We start from the raw sequence: 16,567 nt of genomic DNA on the forward strand, positions 1-16,567 counted from the left end.
TATTATTATTACTTTTGTTCATTTATATGGCGGCACAAACAGGATGAAAGCTGCTGATTGGAGGCGCTGATTGACTAGTGCAGGGTGAGAACAGGAAGGCCCTGTCCTTGAGAGCTTACAGTCTAGAGAGTGTGGGTAAGCTGGGAGGTGAACTGGGAAGAGATAATGAGGGGGGGCAGAGGGAGTAAGTAGGCTTTGATAAAATTCAAAGCCCTGAGGTCTGGTAGAGAGTCTTACAAGATGGGTTCTGGGGGCGGTAACTTGGCAACGACCATGTGATCACACAGAACTCTCCTGTCTCATGGGCGTGTCAGCTGACTTCCATGCTCATCCGCAGTGTGCGGACGCAAATGGACGCCTGTTACAGAGGGAACTTTAGCACCCAGCATGTGGCTGGTTTAAGTGCCGACATTAATGATGAGTAAGATACGTAAGAACAGCGGAGAGGAAGGGCTTTCACATGCAGACGCACAGAAATTGTCTATGCATAATGTAGTAAACAGACATCCGCGGTCAGGCGGAAAAGTGGCTGCAGGTGCATATGACTCAACCGAAGTTTGTGTAACACCAAAAATAAAGTCATAAAACAACCAGCAGATGGCGCTCTTACCTCAAATTGAGTCTCTGTGGGGTCAACTCGCTCGGGAAAACTAATATAATAAAATAAAAACAAATAGATCAGTACATGTGCATTAGTAAATGGATAATCAACACACAACATCCTCCACAGTAATGAAACTATTTAATACTATTTCATTTTTCTAAATACATGACTTTATTTGCACAGCTTGGCGTGCTTACAGTGACCGTGTCGACATAAATCATGTCTACATGGATGACATGATCAGGGGTGTATTTATAATGGGTGCAGGGTGTGCGGTGCACACGGGCCCCTGGGCGCACCCATATTATACTTACCTCTCTGGAGTCCCACGTCAGCGCCGGTGTCAGTGCTGTAAAAACGCCTGGAAAATGGCTGCGGCGCCCATTTTCCCATCGTTTTGAACATGCGCAGTACAGAGAAAATAGCTGTGGCTGCCATTTTCCCGGTGACCTGAGCATGCGCTATAGGCTCTAGGCACACACTAGTGCCCAGAGGGCCTAATTCATCACCAGTGATGTCAGTAGTGAACTTCCTGCTCTCTTAGAGCAGGAAGTTCACTGGGGCTTGCAGTGGACAAGACCCTATCACAAGGGTCTCGTTGCAAGCCCGATGGTCGCGATAATCGCAACCATCACCACGCCGCCCGCTAAAGCTGTGGGTGGTCACCCACAGCTTACCAAGCGGCCTGGAGGCCGGGGGAAAAAAAAAACTGGCCTGCCTCTGAATCAGGGCCAGAGCCTATAAGTGCGACGCAACGCTCAGTGCGCTGTTGGCCTCCGGGCTGAGAGGAGGGGACACGTGACGGAGACTGCACACGGGCCCCCTCCTCTCATTAAACGCCCCTGGACATGATACAATGTCCCTAGTAGCCCAGCGCCCACTTACCTGATCCCAGTGGCAGCGGTGTCACTAGCGACATCTTCCGGGTCCCGGCGGTCATGAGATCAGTTTTGGCTCAGATGTGTGATGAGCAGCGTTCCTGCAGAGTCCTCTGCATCATCCAGGCAGATCCAGGGGGGACAGTTACCCCCTTTTACACACACACACACACACACACACACACACACACACACACACACACACACACACACACCTATGTAGTTGTGATAAAAATGCATAGCAGTGGCAGATGCATTTTAAACACAACTACATCACGACTGAAAAGGTGTAACTGCAGGACTGGCACAAGCCCAATTTTTTGGGTATGCAAATATATATTTCAGCGCCAAATTAAGGGAGGCGTGATCTCATGGGAAGAGCTATACTCACGAGCCTCACCCCATTTTGAAGGAGTATCTTTTGCACCTAGCACAGGGTAAGTGCAAGTGCACAATTATGATGATGATGATTAGTAACACTCCAAGCGTACCCATAGCATACTTGCCGACTATCTGGCTTCCCCTTCCGGGAGGGAGCAGCCGGTTAGGCATGACTGGGGGGGCGTGGCCAGCAAACGGGGGCGGGGCCGCCCAGACGATGAGTGTTTGCGGGCTACACACTGCCGATATTACAGGCAGTGTGAAGCAGGGGGCGGGGCCAAAATGACGCGATTCCATGTGAATCGCGTCACCGCCGTCCCCTGCTGCGGGGGCTTTACATGTAATTGCGGGGGGGATAAAAGGGGTCGCCGGCAGCCGGGAGGCTTGCCTTCCTTCCCGGGAGGTCGGAAGCGGCACCCGATTTTCAGGAGGTTCCCTACCAAATCGGGAGGGTAGGCAAGTATGACACACAGGGGGAGGGTGGTCCGAAAGGTGCATACAAATTTGCATACAGGTAAATATACATTTTCTTTGTGTGTTTGCAGTACGGTAGCGACATTTCATCCAACTGCGATTTAGGCCTATTCCCTATTTACCAGCGCACAATTTACTAGGTTGTTATACCTATGGAACGCTCAGAACTGTCATTTGTCCCCATCCAGAGAAAACAATTGGCCTTCTAAAATGACGCCATGTAAAGTCACGCTCCGCGCTGTAAGGAACTTAAAAACAGCGCAAAAGCAGAATCGGAGCATGACAAGACAGAAGAAACCATTCTATCAGTCCTTACCATCCATGATCTATATAAGGTGTATAAATCATGTTACTCTGAGACATTTTATGTACTATTTAGACAGCTCCTGAAACCAGAAAACAAGACATGAACTAAAGAAGAGGCTGATTCTTTCATAACAATTTAAATTTGATTCCACCAGGATCTTGGTGAAAAATACAATTATATGTGACAAACATGACACTTAGGTACCCCCTATAGAGATTGCAGACTGTCCCAAGCTGCTGGCTTATGCTGGATGTGTTAAAGACTGTTACACAGCCCCTGCAGTGTCTGGTGACAGTGTGGTAATAGGACACAGGGAGATAATGACCCTGCTATCTACAGTCTCTGACCTGAGCGTTCAGTGGTTCCCATGGCAGTCTGCACAGTGCTTGGTGCCTCAGTCGGGCTGGGACTCTGGGAGTCTGGGGACAGTTTCAGCCTTCTCCTTAGAGTCATACTGTAGAAAGATAACAAAGGACTTAATTGAGGATTGTTGTGGGTTTACAAACGCAAAGCGGTGGCAACCATTCAATTGGCAGTTAATCCAGTTGTGAATCCACATGATGCATCCCAATTTAGTGTTTGCTTAACCTGGAGAGGGAAGGAAGGATCACTTGTCACACTGAACCAAATACACCGTGTTCTCACATTCGTTTATGGCCAAACTAGTGATTTGATGCCAATGTCTCAGGTAAATGCCCCATTGTTCATTTTCCTAAGCTGATCAGCTTTCCTATAGAGTGTACACATTGCTTACACAGCTCCTGGCTCCCACTGTTTTAATATTGATCACCAGGGACATGGAGCTTCTGATGTGACACGTGATATTATATCGTTGGACTTAGAGAACTACAATTCCCATCATGTCATGTTTGCAGAACCTGATTGTAATACACCCCTTTGCAATTTAGGTACTCCTCTACCATACATATCACATCATAGGTTGTGGAGAATAAGAAGAGATGGGGGGGTTTCTGGATACTCAGAACCCCCCCCCCCCCTCTCCCCGCATTCACCACCGGGACAGTGTTTTTCCTACACATGGTCTCATGGCCCATTCACAGTCCAGAGATTAGGGATATCCCTGCTTCATCATAGGTGGGTAAATGAGACTGACTAAGGTCATACTCAAGGCCGAGTGTGTGAGCGGTGCCATCATCTGATGCACAGGCCCATGGGGGTGCCAACATAACTGCCCATGGCAATTGCATTTGGCTTGTAGAGTGCTGCCCAGAGAGCCCTATAAACGCTCCAGATAAACACCCTGCAGCCTGTACAGCTGCCTGAAGCTTCCTAAGGAGCAGTGTTGTATTTCCTAGTGCCAGCAAGGGGTGCAAAATGGCCCTTCTCCGGCACTGGCAATTACTAAGCCACCTGTGCTCATGTATGGATACCCTTAGTACCTGGTCTGTGAATGGGCCATGAGGGTCGAGTTTGTGAAACACTGTCCTTGGACTACCCTGAAAATCCGCTTCCTGCTGAGCTGTGTATAACTGTTTGTCTAATGGTGCATACACACGGTCAGATCTGTCAGATGAGCGATTTTACCAATGATTTGAACGATTTCAGACAGTATTAAAATGAATGAAATCGTCAAAATCTGACTGCAAGCACATCAGATGTCAGATATCGTTATCTGACATGTGGGAACGCGCATCGATCATCGTTGTAGGCTCACATGTCAGATTTTCAGGTATGAACAATTGAATGATTTTTAAAATCGTTATCGTTCATATCTGACAACAAATCTGACCGTGTGTATGCGCCATTAGCTAAGCCTTGTTATCAAGAGCAACAGTAACTGTGACATATGCCGGCTATAATAATTTTATAAGCCACTTCTTTTTTTAATTTCACTTCTTATCATTACAATTAGTATTTTACTAGAGTTGGAGGGAACAATTTTTCACAATTTCAGCCCTGAGAAGGCCCCACAGTAATTATGCCAGAAAGACACAGGACCTCATTCAGAGTCGGTCGTTGCGGCCGCACGGTCGTAAGGTAAAAGGGGCCGGATATGCAAATGAAGCGCTCGCAAGTTGCGTCGTTAAGATGTGATCGTTAGCTGAACGAGTGAGGGGAGGATGCGGCCGTAAGAATAAAAATACGCCCCCTTCTCGTTCGCATTACACGTCATCTCTGGGCATATAAGGATTAATCGAAACCATCGGGAACCATCGGAGCTGGTTGTAGAGCTTATGGCTGACCATACGATCTCTTAAGCACTACGATCAAGTCAGTGTAAAAACCTCCCATGTCACATGTGCCATGACACTACTTAGTTAATTATGCACTCCCATAAAACGCTGTTTGCATAGTCAGGCACGCCTGCGTTCGGATCTCCACTCCCCCGTTCACAAGCACCTTCCCCTGTTACCACTCACAAACGCCTCATCCTGTCACTCAAACTAACGACCTGGCCAAGTTGAAGGAGAGAGCAATTTCTGATCGTAATAGCTAGTTTGCGCACGCGCATTGCGAATTTTACGCATGCGCAGTTTAGCGAACATCGGTGGCGTACGACCGTGCGGCCGCAATGACCGACTCTGAATGAGGTCCTCAGACTCGCTGATGCTCTATTAATTAAATTCTACAAAGAGATATCCCATTATATATGGAATAGATGCACCGGGAGCCTGATTCAGAGCCACACACTGGCCGTGATTGGAGATAACTGCAGCTCATCGCCTGTAGTCCGAGTGGCCCGCATCTGTATGGCCACATCGCCCCTATCCAACCAACCGCCTATGAAAGTAGCCGTCATCACAACCAGCGTGCAGTTAAGCCGCGTATCCACTACACGATATTTTGAACGATAACGGCATCGTTGTCGTTCAATCGTCTGCTGTATTGTGCAGTGGATATGTCGCTCATCGCCCAAACCTGCTGTGCAACCTGACGATATCGCCCACTCAGCCGCAATGGAGCACCAGCGCCTGAAATACGTAAGACTCACATGTAGCTGGTTGAAATTGTATATGTATATGTACGGCTTATACACAGTATGAAAAAATAGCCTAATCCGTCTGCAAAATTAACTTGTGCGTACCTCTGAATCTACCCAGATAGCGGAATCTGTATGAATGACTCCCGACGGCGGATGACCGGCAGGAGTGAAGATCCCGACGGGATTAAGGTAAGTAAAAGTAACCCTACTGACACCCCTAACCCTCCCCTCCTAGTGCCTAACCCCCCCTAAGTGCCTAAGCCTAACCCCCCCGGGGGGGGTTAGGGAGGAGGGTGTCTAACCCTAACCTGCCCCCAGGGGGGGATAGGGAGGAGGGTGCCTAACCCCCCCCCGGGAGCCCCTAACCTAACCCTCCCCCCTGCAGCTGTCCGCGCCCGGCTTACCTTCGTTCGGTATGCCGGGCGTCGGGCTCCCGGCACAGGGATAATGATAGGCGTCGGGATTTCGACGCCTATCATTAGACCCCTGCCGGGATTTGACAGTCGGGAAGCCGGCGGTCAGCATTTCGACCGTCTGCTTCCTGACTACATCCCCAGATAGTGAACAATGGGCCTGATTCAGAGGTGCTCGCTTTAAAAAAAATCCGCCTCCAGGCCGCTCGCATAGCTGTGGGTGACAACCCACAGCATTTGCGAGTGGCCTGGCGATGGTCGCGATTATCGTGAGCATCGGGCTTGCGACGAGACCCTTGTAGTAGGGTCTCGGCTCCCGCAAGCCCAAGTGAACTTCCTGCTCTAATAGAGCAGGAAGTTCACTACTGACATCACGAATGATGTCATTAGGACTTCCCACAAACGCCAGGCGTTCCTTCGGGAACGCCTCCGTTTCTCCAGCCACCCCCCCTCCCCGCCTACAAAAAGGAGCGAGCTGTCGATCAACATCGACTGCCGCCCCGTTTTGTAGTGAGCCCGGGAACGAGTGAAGTTCTCACTCGCTCCGGGGCTCACTCACCCGCGCGTGCGCACTGGCCGACCATCGACCCGCTTGCGAGCGCTATGCGCTCGCCAGTGGGTCTGAATCAGGCCCAATGTTTTTGTCTTCTGTTAGAGCATTCCCACCATAAGAATTGTGCTCCTCTAATGTGGGGTACACACTTGGCCGACCCATCGATCGGCCGACCGGCCAATTTGGTAAGCACAAATCGGGGACCGACATGTCTGGCCAGAGCAAACAGTATTGACGTCATTGTCAGCGCTTCCTGCGGCCAGCATACGGGTGGGTCAGTCGGTAGACCGTACACACACACAGGCGGATACGCACGATATATCTGAATGATATATCACTTTGCTGCTGCACGGCCGACGCCATATATCTGTGAACAACGTCGTCCCAGAAATATTGTGTGTACACATTTGCAGATGCACTGAACAACATATCGTTTGTTGGCTGTACGAACGATATATCGTACAATGTATACCCAGCATAAGATGGCTATAATATGTATAGTTCATAAGGGATTATTCTAACTAATAATAATAAAAGCAAAGTGGTAATATTCGTAGTGAAAACTATGTACAGTGTGCATGGCCTGTCAGTATGGTGCATAATAATGAAAATCGGTTTGCAGAAATGATAGTAAATGATAATAATAATATTCAAGCAGACAGCAGATACATTGGGTATACAAGAGCGCCTTACCTGTCCGTGCAGTTTAGATGTCCTATGTCCCCAGACAGACCCGTGACAGGTGACAATCCCAGGTCAGGGGAGAAGGTCAGGACCTCGTCCAAACTGCTGTCAGGACTCCCAGGCTCAGCCCTGTTGCTGATGTCCTGTAAAATATCCATTTCCTGCAGGTTCCTATCTCCTATAGCGTAAGACATAGTTCTAACACTTCATAAATCAGTATTATTACTCTTCAGTGTAACATGGCACACAGCGGAATGTGTGTTTGTGTTTAGGTTCTCTGCCTAACAAAGGCTTTGATGTGTTGCTTGTTTGAAAGTCCCTCTCTGTCAGCCCATAATGAATAGCTCTTGGTGACAGTATCTACAACAAGCAGAGCCCAGACAGCTGACTAGTCCCTTGGCAGCTTAGTGAAGCCAGGAGTCTCCAGGGCCTGCTTGGGGGGGAGGGACTTCACAAACTAAGGATGCTATAACAGTCTATAGCCACTCTAATTACTGACTATTCAATGTACTATGCAGGGACGCCTGTAATCCTAAAGCTTGTCAGTTTAGTAATGACTTCCAGGATTTAAATTTGTCCTTGAACCTTTGTCCTTAATTTTGTTCTTGCCAATGTCCCTATTTTTCATTAACGGCCGTCTGCACAGTACAGTCACGATAATTCTGTACTTTGGAAGCAACTATGCATTATTTATTTATCAATCCTTTTCTACTTCAGGGTCCATAGGGGGTCCACAGGGTTGACCTTGGGGTATAGCTGGATCTGGATCCACGGGCACCACGCAGTTAAAGCTTTGCTGCTCCCAGGGTGCACTTGGGTCCGTCCTCCTCTATACCCTGCCCCCGAGCCACAGCACCTTAGTTTTAGTTGGTGCCCGGCCGGAGTCGGGTCACCCTAAGCTTTATTTTTTATTATTTTTAAAGATGATTTTATTTATTTTTAGTATCTTCAGAGAGACAGCATCAGACTGTCCATCTGGACGTCTACGCTGCCGCTCCAACAGCCCCGCTGGTGCTGCGACGCCAGTACTGATCTGGGGATCGCAGCGGAACCCCGGAGTCAGTACTAGTGTGGCTCTGGGACCTCCCACTGACTGCTGCCGGACGCACGGGGCCAGGTAAGCCGCGTGCAGCGCTGTGCGCGGGGAAACAAATGCAATCTTCAGCCGCCGGTCTCTGGGGACAGACCGGCGGCTCTAGTAGCGGCGGCGGGCTCCCCCTTCAAAGCATACCTCGCATGACCGCTGGACCACCAGGGAATAATTGCTGGAAGGGAACCAGCGTCCCTGGGGTTAATTGCTAGACAGGGGAGGCAGCCTTCCCTGGTTTAGCGGCTCCTCCCCTCAGCCCAGCGCGCCTTCTCTCATGCGTGTTGGCGTCGCTGGGCTGAGCGCTCGCAAGCGGGTCGATGTTTCCCAAATGCGCACGACGGAGGCGCCTCCGTCATGCGCATGCGCGAGACCCGAATAACGACGGGGTAGCCGTCGTTATGGGTCTCGCACCAAAGGGGTCGTGCTGTCGATGGTGATTGACAGCATGCCCCCTTTGGTGGGTGTGCCGGGGGCGTGGCTGCCCAGACGGAGGCTTTCCCATGGGAACGCCTACCGTCTGGGTCCGGCCCCACTGACATCACTAGTGATGTCAGTGGGAGTGATTTTGGCTCTGATAGAGCCAAAATCACTCCAGGGCTTGCGGCAACGAGACCCTTCCGCAGGGTTTCGTCGCAAGCCCGATGGTCGCGATGGTCTTGACCATCGCAACCATCATCATGGACGCTCGCATAAGCTGTGGGTGGTAACCCACAGCTATGTGAGCGTTAAAGAGGCCTCCTCGCAAAAAAAAACAAACCACGCCCTGATTCAGAGCAGGCGCTCGTTCAGAGCGTCTGGCTCTGAATCAGGCCCAGTGTTCGCAGCGCTATAGCCCTCCTAGACACTGAATCTGGGAGGTTGATTGTAGCGAAAGGTGCAGTGAGTATAACTTCTCTGCATGGTATGTGACTTTTGCTAGTGCTGCTGTCTGTGCTTATTTCTACTTACTGTCAGCCTATACCTATCCCTTTCCTTCTCCTACGGCCCGCAGGTGCGTGAGGGAGGGGTGTTCTTTCTGTTTACCTCACTTATATAGATCTACGTATTTGTGAGGTCTGTCACATACAGTGGTGTGCTACACAGTACCATATTGTGGACTGTTTGTGTTGCATACGTGGGAGTGCGTGGGTGTTATACGCCTCACCTCTTTTCGGTGATACACTTTTATTGCAAAAGTTATTGTGTCATGTCTGATGAGGAGAATGAGCGCTCTGTGGCTCCTGTCTTGTTTTCCTGCCGGCGCTGTTCGGCAGGGGTTGATGGGGTGGATTTGTCTCAGGACGGTCTGTGCGGGTGGTGCCAGCTGGTACCTGGTCCCTCTTAACCCCCGGTGGCGCAGGATCCTCCTTGGGCGATATTTACACAAGTGCTGGCGGCGATCGCGGACTGGCTTGCAATCCCTTCTAGGGCGTTGCCCCAGCCTACCATCCCCCGTTCCCCAGGTGTTACGCATCTGGTGCAGTCTCCTCTCGGGTCTCAGACTGTGGGTCCTTATGCGGGATTGCCTGTATACGTGCAGTCTCCCACGGTGACGCAGCAGTCAATGGTACCCTTTCAGGGGTATCCTCAGACGGTACCCCCTCCCTGGGTGGATGTCCTCTCCAGCTCTGTTCAGAGCCTGGCGGCCTCGTCATCGGCTTTTCAGTCGATGTTACACAGAGATTTGCCCCCAAAGGCGTCCAAGCGACCCGCTCCGGCGCAGTTCATGGACACGGACGTGTCTTCAGATGACGGAGAGATCCAGGAGGACTCTGACTCGGATGCCGGGGCCCAGGAGGTGGAGACTAAGTCCTCCATTAATGTGCCGGCATTGGTTAGGGGGGTGTAGGCCATCCTTCATATAGAGGAGGATGCGCCGGCTCCCAGGTCGAAGTACCCTAATTTTAAAAAGGCCAAAGTAGCTTCGACTGTTTTTCCCCTGTCCGACCAGTTGACGAATCATATGGCAGGGGCCTGGCAGTTGCCCAGCAAGAGATTCCAACCGCAGAAACGGTGGGCATCCAACTATCCTTTTCCTGAGGCTCATTGCAGGAAATGGGAAACTCCGCTTGCAGTGGATTCCCATGTCACCCGCTTAATTAAAAGCGCTACTTTGCCTTTACCGTCTATCTCCTCCCTGAAGGATCCCACGGACAAGAAAGTGGAGACTTGTTTAAAGTCTATCTACTCTCTCTCTGAGGCTATGGCCCGTCCGTCCATGGCCATCTCTTGGGTGGCTAAGGCCATCGAGAGCTGGGCCAACGCTTTGGAGGATACCTTTCCGGATGATGCACCGGATATCCAGAGAGCGTTGATAGGACAATTGAGGGACGCGGCTTCCTACATTGGGGAAGCATCGTTGGATGCAAGCCTGCTGACCTCTAGGGTGTCGGCTGCAGCTGTGTCGGCGCGTCGGTCCTTGTGGCTGCGATCCTGGAGAGCTGACGCAGACTCCAAAAAGGGCCTGGAGGCTTTACCTTTTAATGGAGGGTTGCTTTTTGGTCCAGACTTGGACAAAATAGTGGATACTCCCTTCGGCTTCAGCACCTGCCAAAGTACGGAGCTCTGCCTTTCGGGTTCAGGGCAGGGCCAAAGGTCAGTCCTTCCCGAGGCAGTCAGCGACCAAGTCCGCCTCTAAGCCCAAGAAGCAGGCCTGGAGTGCCAGACGCACTTCTTCCAAGCAGGAAGATAAACCTGTCTGATGGGACGGGCCTCCCTCTGGGGGACCCCAGAGTGGGAGGCCAACTTTTTCAATTTGCCCAGTGCTGGCAGAATACCACCACGGATGCCTGGGTTCGAGAAGTGGTCTCCCAGGGGTACGCCCTGTCTTTTTGGCACAGACCGCCCCACCAGTTTTTCTGCATGAGTCCTTCTCAGGACAAAACCAAGGCTTTACAGATTCAGGAGGCTATAGAGTCCTTGCTGAAAGGACGGGGTACTATTCTACTCTGTTTCTGGTGCAGAAACCCAATGGTTCTCATCGCCCTATCCTCAATTTGAAGTCTCTGAACAAATTCCTCAGAGTTCCCAAATTCAGGATGGAAACATTACGTTCCATCATTCTGGCGATGGAACCTGGGGATTACATGGGTTCCCTGGATATCCAGGACGCCTACCTCCATGTGCCGATAGCACCTTCGCACCAGCGGTATCTGAGGTTCGCTGTCCTTCAGCATCATTATCAGTTCCGGGCGTTACCCTTTGGCCTCTCCACGGCACCAAGGGTATTCACAAAGGTTATGGCAGTCATGGCCGCACATCTTCGGAATCAGAATGTACGGCTGCTGCTGTTGCTGGCAAGCTCCCTGGAGGTACTGCTTCAACATCTCCACCTGACGATCGCTTGCCTGCAGGCGCACGGGTGGTTGATAAATTGGAGAAAGTCCTCCCTGATTCCATCACAGCGGATGGTTCATTTGGGAGCCCTGCTAGATTCTCGTCAGCAAAGGATCTTCCTGACTCCGGAGAAGGTCTCCTCCCTATAGCTGCGGATACACAGTTGCCTGAGCAGTTGCCGCCTATCAGTCCATTCGGCTATGAGAGTTCTGGGGTCCATGGTGTCGACATTCGACATGGTGGAATTTGCCCAGTTCCATTCCCGGCCCCTGCAGGGGCTGATTCTATCGGAATTGAACGGGTTACCTCACCGACTCCGCTCTCAGATGCTGGTGTTGTCCCCGGAGGTTCGGCAGTCTTTGGCTTGGTGGCTTCAGACAGCTCATCTGGTCGAGGGGCGCCCCTTTTGGATCGCTGACTGGGTCCTGCTCACGACGGATGCCAGTCTCCGGGGTTGGGGGGCAGTGACCGGCTCATTGTCTCTTCAGGTTCGTTGTTCTGCGGAAGAAGCACTTCTCCCCATCAACATCCTGGAACTGCGGGCGGTATACAGAGCCCTGCAGTCGTCCGGCCCCGCTCTTCACGGAAGGGCGGTTCAGGTGCAGTCCGACAATGCCACCACGGTGGCATATATCAACCACCAAGGAGGAACTCGCAGTCGGGCTGCGATGTCGGAGGTGTCTCGCATCCTTGCTTGGGCGGGGTGCCACATTCCAGGGATCTCGGCGGTCTTCATCCCCGGGGTCCTCAATTGGGAGGCGGACTTCCTCAGCCGTCACAACGTGCATCCCGTGGAATGGTCGCTTCACCCAGAGGTGTTTCAGCTACTCGTGGACAGATGGGGGCTGCCGGAGCTGGACTTGATGGCCTCCCGTCACAATCACAAGTTGCCCGTGTACGGGTCAAGGACAAGAGACGCAGGCGCATGTCTGGTGGACGCGCTGTCGGTGAAATGGACGTTTCACCTGGCATATCTGTTTCCTCCGATATCCCTGCTTCCTCGGGTCCTGCGGAAATTCAAGCAGGACGGCGGCACGCTCGTGCTGGTGGCTCCGGTGTGGCCCAGGTGTCCTTGGTACTCCGATCTGAGGAGCCTCTCCATCGACGCTCCATACCTTCTTCCTCAGCGTCAGGACCTATTGTCTCAAGGGCTCTGCCTTTACCCGGATCTGGGTCGGCTGTCTTTGACGGCGTGGCTCTTGAGACAGCCGTCATGAGGTCTCGGGGCTTCTCGGGTTCGGTTATTGGTACCATGCCCAGGGCATGCAAGCCTGCTTCCGCACGGATTTACCACAGGGTGTGGCGCACTTACTTTCAGTGGTGTGAGTCCAGAAGCTATGATCCTCAGGTGTTCTGAGTTTCTAGAATCTTGGAATTTCTTCAATCAGGTTTGGACCTCGGCTCATGCCTTGCCTCTCTGAAGGTTCATGTGTCCGCTTTGTCCGTGTGGTTCCAACGACGGATTGCTACACTGCCTGATGTTCACACCTTTTTCCAGGGTGTTCTCCGAATCCAGCCTCCCTTCGTGCCTCCTGTGGCTCCTTGGGACTTGGCGGTGGTGCTTCGGGTCCTGCAGGGTTTTCCTTTTGAGCCTCTTGAGTCAGTGGAACTCAAGTGGTTGATGTTTAAGACCATTTTTCTCCTGGCAATTGCTTCTGCCAGGAGGATGTCAGAATTGGGGGCACTTTCCTGTCGCCCTCCTTTTCTGATTTTTCACCAGGACAGAGCGGTGCTCCGCACTCGTCCTGAGTTTTTGCCTAAAGTGGTTTCGAAGTTCCACATCAATCAGGAACTTGTTGTGCCAGCTTTTCAGTCACCTGATCTTTCCGCTGGTGAGGCTTCCTTAGATGTAGTCTGTGCGCTTAGAATCTATGTGGACCGGACTGCTTCTGTTAGGAAGTCTGATTCATTGTTTGTCCTCTTTGGTTTTCACAAGAGGGGTTGGCCTGCCAACAAACAAACATTAGTCCGTTGGCTTTGTTCCGTTATTTGTGAGGCTTATGCACAGGAGGGTTTACCTGTGCCAACCTCGGTTAAGGCTCATTCCACTCGTTCTGTGGGTCCCTCTTGGGCTGCTAGACGTGGCGCCTCTGCTGTTCAGCTGTGTAAGGCGGCCACTTGGTCTTCAATTCAGACGTTTTTGAGGTTTTATGCGTTTGACACCTTCGCCTCTCAGGATGCATTCTTTGGGCGCCGGGTTCTCCTTTCAGCACAGGAGCGTCCCAGCCCTTAGTTGAACTGCTTTGGGACATCCCCAAGGTCAACCCTGTGGACCCTGAAGTAGAAAACAAGAGATATGGTAAGAACTTACCTTTGTTATCTCTGTTTCTACGAAGTCCATAGGGTCCACAGGGCACCCGCCCTGACGCACCTGGCTTTATTTGGGCTGTGTGGCTGGTCACCGGTTTTCCGTCTCCCATTTCTGTGAGTATGGCTTCTTGTGTGTTCCAGTCTTCCTTCTCTCTGTTTAGTCTCCTCCTCCGGCCTTGGCTGCTTACCAACTGAGGTGCTGTGGCTCGGGGGTGGGGTATAGAGGAGGACGGACCCAAGTGCATCCTGGGAGCAGCAAAGCTTTAACTGTGTGGTGCCCGTGGATCCAGATCCAGCTATACCCCAAGGTCAACCCTGTGGACCCTATGGACTTCATAGAAACAGAGATAACAAAGGTAAGTTCTTACCATATCTCTTGTTTTTTTTTTACTAAAATAATCTGAAATTGTGTTTATTCACACCCTTATCACATTATTTTAGTTTCACTGAAATGTATTAAAGGGCTTTTGGAGCAGTTTTTGTGAAGCATACTTGTAATGGGAAATGCGATCTGCTCGAAATGTACTAAGGGGGATTTGGAAAAAATACCTGGTGGGAGCCCTGCTATAACAACGCCTTCTGGAGATGGCGTTAAGCGGGGTTCCCCCTGGTTACCCGACAGGCAGAGCAGAGTCGGGAACCAGCCCCCTGTGATCAGCTATAAATAGACCTCAAGCTGATCACTGTAAAAAAATAATAATAATTTAAAAAAAAAATCAAACACCTGCTGCACCCAGGGGTCCGGTGATTGGTGGGCTCTCTTCTCCAGTCAGCTGGTCACTGGAGCTCCTGCACTGTGACCCCGAGCCTGGAGAGCAGCTGACTGGAAGATAGAGCTCGTCGAGGTAAGTGTTAGCTCTTGGGGGGGAGGAAGGGGGGGCTGTCATGGGGCTTTCAGAGGGAGGGGATATTTGGTAGCCAGATGCAGCACATGTGCAGACACCTCACTGTATTTTTGTTGAAAAATACTATGAGAAGTGTGTGAAGAGGATTCGCAAGGACAGAGTTTTATTGCACGCTCTGCGTGCGGATGTTAGTACATCCAAGTGATATTTCCTAGATTCGCAATGTGAATTTAATTGAAAGTATCACACTACACCTGCAATATAAACTGGCTAACATTGTTTGCAAAAACTGCTCAGGAAGTGTTTTGTTTTATGACTAATTTGGTCAAGAACGTTTATTTATAACTTATTCAACACAATTACCAAAAATGTCAAGTTTTTTTGAACCCCTAACAACGCTATATTGAACCATCGATGATGGGTATACACGGGAGGGCTGAGGCGGCTTCATCAGTTCCTCTCTGCAGCAGCCGGGTGGGGGGTGCTGCCGGGCCCCCTGATTTGCTGCGCAGCAGACACTGGAGGAGTATGCAAGGATGCAGAGGGGCCGCTTGGTAAACGCACACCCTGGCGTACTCGCAAATGATGCAACCACACCAGTCAAGTGTTTAAATCATGTGACGTAGTTTGATGCATGGCTGACTTGCTTAGAAGAAAAGAATAATGCACTTATGAAGCATCCAGGGCAGAACCATAGCAGGGAGACAGCGTGACCCCAGCAGGCATCACCCCCCCCCTCCCCCCCCCACCCTCCATACCATTGTCAGGTTCAGGAGGCTGAGAGCCCAGCATGTCATAATTAAGATGCACAGGGTGACTCTTAGCCAAATACCGATGCCAAAGGAAAGTGACAGTACTGTCTCCTAAACCTTGTGCCCTATGAGGCGGGACCACCTGCACTCCCCTAGTTACAGCCCTGGTCCTGGGACATTATTTTACAAGGTTGGCAACAATATCATACAGCGTTGCAAAATTTATCAAGCACTTTCTCGCAAGTTAGCTATGAATATCTTGTATATTACCTATTGATTACAGACAATAAGGGTGTTCCAAAGAGCTTGTACTCCAAAGCCGGGATATAATAACTTTATGGTAATTAATGGTGATTTACCCATGAGTTGCAAATCGCCAAATGTAATAGAGTGTGAATTGATGAAATGGCAGAAACCTCACATGTGAATCCATCCCGATGTTAAATGTCTAATGGGCCCATTTATTAATGATCAAATTTGCAATGCGATCTGGGCATGGCATTACCGCCCATGATTGCATTGCAAGATACGATCATAGCGCCCCGGAATGAGCCCGTACCTGCGATGTGCCGGGAGTGCACAGGGAATAATCCGCAAATATTTAATGATAAATGGGGCCCAAAGTCTCCGGATGTAATAGTTTGACATTTTTAAAGTTGTCAAATATTGTGTCAGTAATAAATTGCAAAATAATACACACCTCTGGCCATCGAGACATCTACATTTGCAGCAATCTCATCTTGCACTGTGTAAAAATATATAAATGTTTAATTAAATGGAAAGAAAAGTGTTTATCTCCATCCCACAAAGTATAACCATCACTTGCACTGTAGTCATACCTGTCCTTCATCATTTACACCTCCACATACCTGTCCTACATCATTTACACCTCCACATACCTGTCCCTCATCATTTACACCTCCACATACATGTCATTCATCATTTACACCTCCACATAGCTGTCCCACATCATTTACACCTCCACATCCCTGTCCCACATCATTTACACCTCCACAT

The 16,567-nt window shown here is 50.5% G+C and overlaps 1 protein-coding gene across 1 annotated transcript in view; it reads right to left on the minus strand.

The window, feature by feature from the left end:
• LOC148501785 (uncharacterized) overlaps positions 1 to 7,432 on the minus strand; it is a 199,811-nt gene extending 192,379 nt beyond the window's left edge. The window contains exons 1-3 of the mRNA XM_088449944.1: positions 7,248 to 7,432; positions 2,992 to 3,098; positions 611 to 650 (exon numbers count right to left, since the gene is read on the minus strand). Of these exons, the coding sequence (XP_088306070.1) occupies positions 611 to 650; positions 2,992 to 3,098; positions 7,248 to 7,432 (332 nt within the window). The remainder of the gene's footprint in view (positions 1 to 610; positions 651 to 2,991; positions 3,099 to 7,247) is intronic.
• Positions 7,433 to 16,567: the final 9,135 nt, after the last annotated feature.

Source organism: Taudactylus pleione, unplaced genomic scaffold, assembly GCF_031769625.1.
Source record: "Taudactylus pleione unplaced genomic scaffold, aTauple2 ptg000502l, whole genome shotgun sequence".
NCBI lineage: Eukaryota > Metazoa > Chordata > Amphibia > Anura > Myobatrachidae > Taudactylus > Taudactylus pleione.